The sequence below is a fragment of the Phaethon lepturus genome, unplaced genomic scaffold, assembly GCF_000687285.1.
Source record: "Phaethon lepturus isolate BGI_N335 unplaced genomic scaffold, ASM68728v1 scaffold30363, whole genome shotgun sequence".
In the NCBI taxonomy this organism is placed as follows: Eukaryota; Metazoa; Chordata; class Aves; order Phaethontiformes; family Phaethontidae; genus Phaethon; species Phaethon lepturus.
This window is the reverse complement of record NW_010530220.1, coordinates 358-1,938: the sequence shown is the minus strand read 5'-3', so window position 1 is coordinate 1,938 and position 1,581 is coordinate 358. Positions and strand designations below refer to the sequence as shown.

Genomic DNA, 1,581 nt, shown 5'->3' with positions numbered 1-1,581 from the left:
GTCCAACCCAGCCAGTGTTTCAGGCATCGCCCAAGTCATGGCGAGCTGGAGCTTCTCGTGGGCCCAGCTCTCAGTGCCGTTCTCGATGCCACGGTAACCTTGGGTGTGTTGGTTTGACTCTGTGTTGCTCTTACTGTGCAAAGGGGCCTGATTCTGCTAAACCACAGTGGGAAGGCGAGGGTGGGGTGAGCTGTGCTCCTGTGGACTGGGAAAACGTTGCTCTGGAAGGTCCATGTTCCAGGAGAGGATGTCCTCCCTCAGCTCAAGCCAAGGTCACCCAGCGCCGTGATGCTGAGCATCGGCCCTCCCTGCCTGTGCGTGGCTAACGCCTTGGTCCTGGTGTTTCTTGTACAGCCCCTTGCGCACCCATCCACCCTCCCACCTCCATGTGCCTCCCTCGAGGGCACGCGCGGCTCTCCAGGGCTCTTGCATTGCCCGGGGTTGGGTAGGGGGCTCCGGGGAGGCATTCCTCCCGCTGCCAGCCTGGCCCTCCCCCGGGGAGCATATACGGTCACCAAGTGAGTGCCTGCATCCAGGCCGTGCCCATCCTCCAGCGCCTGGGCTGCCAGCATGTGGGGAACTGGGCAGCATCCCTGCCTGCGTGGCAGGGCACGCTGTCACTCCGGTGGCAGTTGCCATTGTGCGAACACTATCTGCTCCCTGCCAGAGCAGCCGGGGCTGTGGATCCCGCTGGAGGGGCTCCCCACTGCCCCGGGGTTTCGGCTGGCTGCTGCGGCAGCCCTCTCCCCAGGCGGGAGTAGCATGTGGGCAGAGGAACCTGCCCTAAAATGGCACCATGTCGTGGCGTGCCTGCCCATGAGCTGGGCTCTGCGACACCATGGGCAGGAGAAGGGGGGAATTTGGTTCTTGGATTCATGACCACGATCCAGGGAGTGGTAACAGAGATGGTTTCTTCCCCCTCCGTGCCTCGGTTTCCTTCTCCTGCCTCACCTCACGCACACAGACGCTGCCTTCCTGCCTGCTTGCAGACTTGTTGCCTCGCGGCTGTGCTGAGCTTCTGCTGCCCTTTGGACATGGCCCAAACACCTCTCTGCCCCGCCGGCACTGCCCGGGCTGGGCCGTGTGCTTCCCTTCCAGGAGGTGGGCTGGCTCCTGCCGCCGAGGCACTTGAGGGTAGCCAGGTGACCAGTGACTCCGAGGGGGATGTATACAGCGATACCCTGGAGCAGATGGAGCCTGAGCAGGTAACGGAAGGCTGGGAAGCGCTGGGGTGAGCCGAAATGCCACGGAGGCTTTGCCTGCTGCCAGCCCTGCCCTGCCTGCTGTGTGCAGGCAGATCTCTCCGTATTGTCAGCTACCCCAGCTCCACGCACCACCATGACACTGCCACACCGCCATGCAGCACAGCCATCCTGGGAGCCTAGTAAGACTCCCAAAACCTACAGGGCCACTCGGCTGCACCCTTCTGTGCTTTGTGTCTTTCTTGGAGCCTGGTCCCCATCACTGAGGGGAGGCTGAGGAGCCCTCGCACCCCAGCACCACCCACAGCCCCCCCCCATTCCTGCGGCGTGGCTCTGGTGGGGCACTGGTGGGCTGCAGGGGCTGAGCGAGGCCAGTAGC

General features: G+C 63.6%; 1 protein-coding gene across 1 annotated transcript in view; it reads left to right on the top strand.

The window, feature by feature from the left end:
- ACBD4 (acyl-CoA binding domain containing 4) overlaps nucleotides 1–1,205 on the top strand; it is a gene marked incomplete at both ends in the record, with an annotated part of 4,584 nt that extends 3,379 nt beyond the window's left edge. Inside the window, one exon of the mRNA XM_010284216.1 lies at nucleotides 1,099–1,205. Coding sequence (XP_010282518.1) covers nucleotides 1,099–1,205 — 107 coding nt within the window. The remainder of the gene's footprint in view (nucleotides 1–1,098) is intronic.
- Between the last annotated feature and the right edge of the window lie 376 nt (nucleotides 1,206–1,581).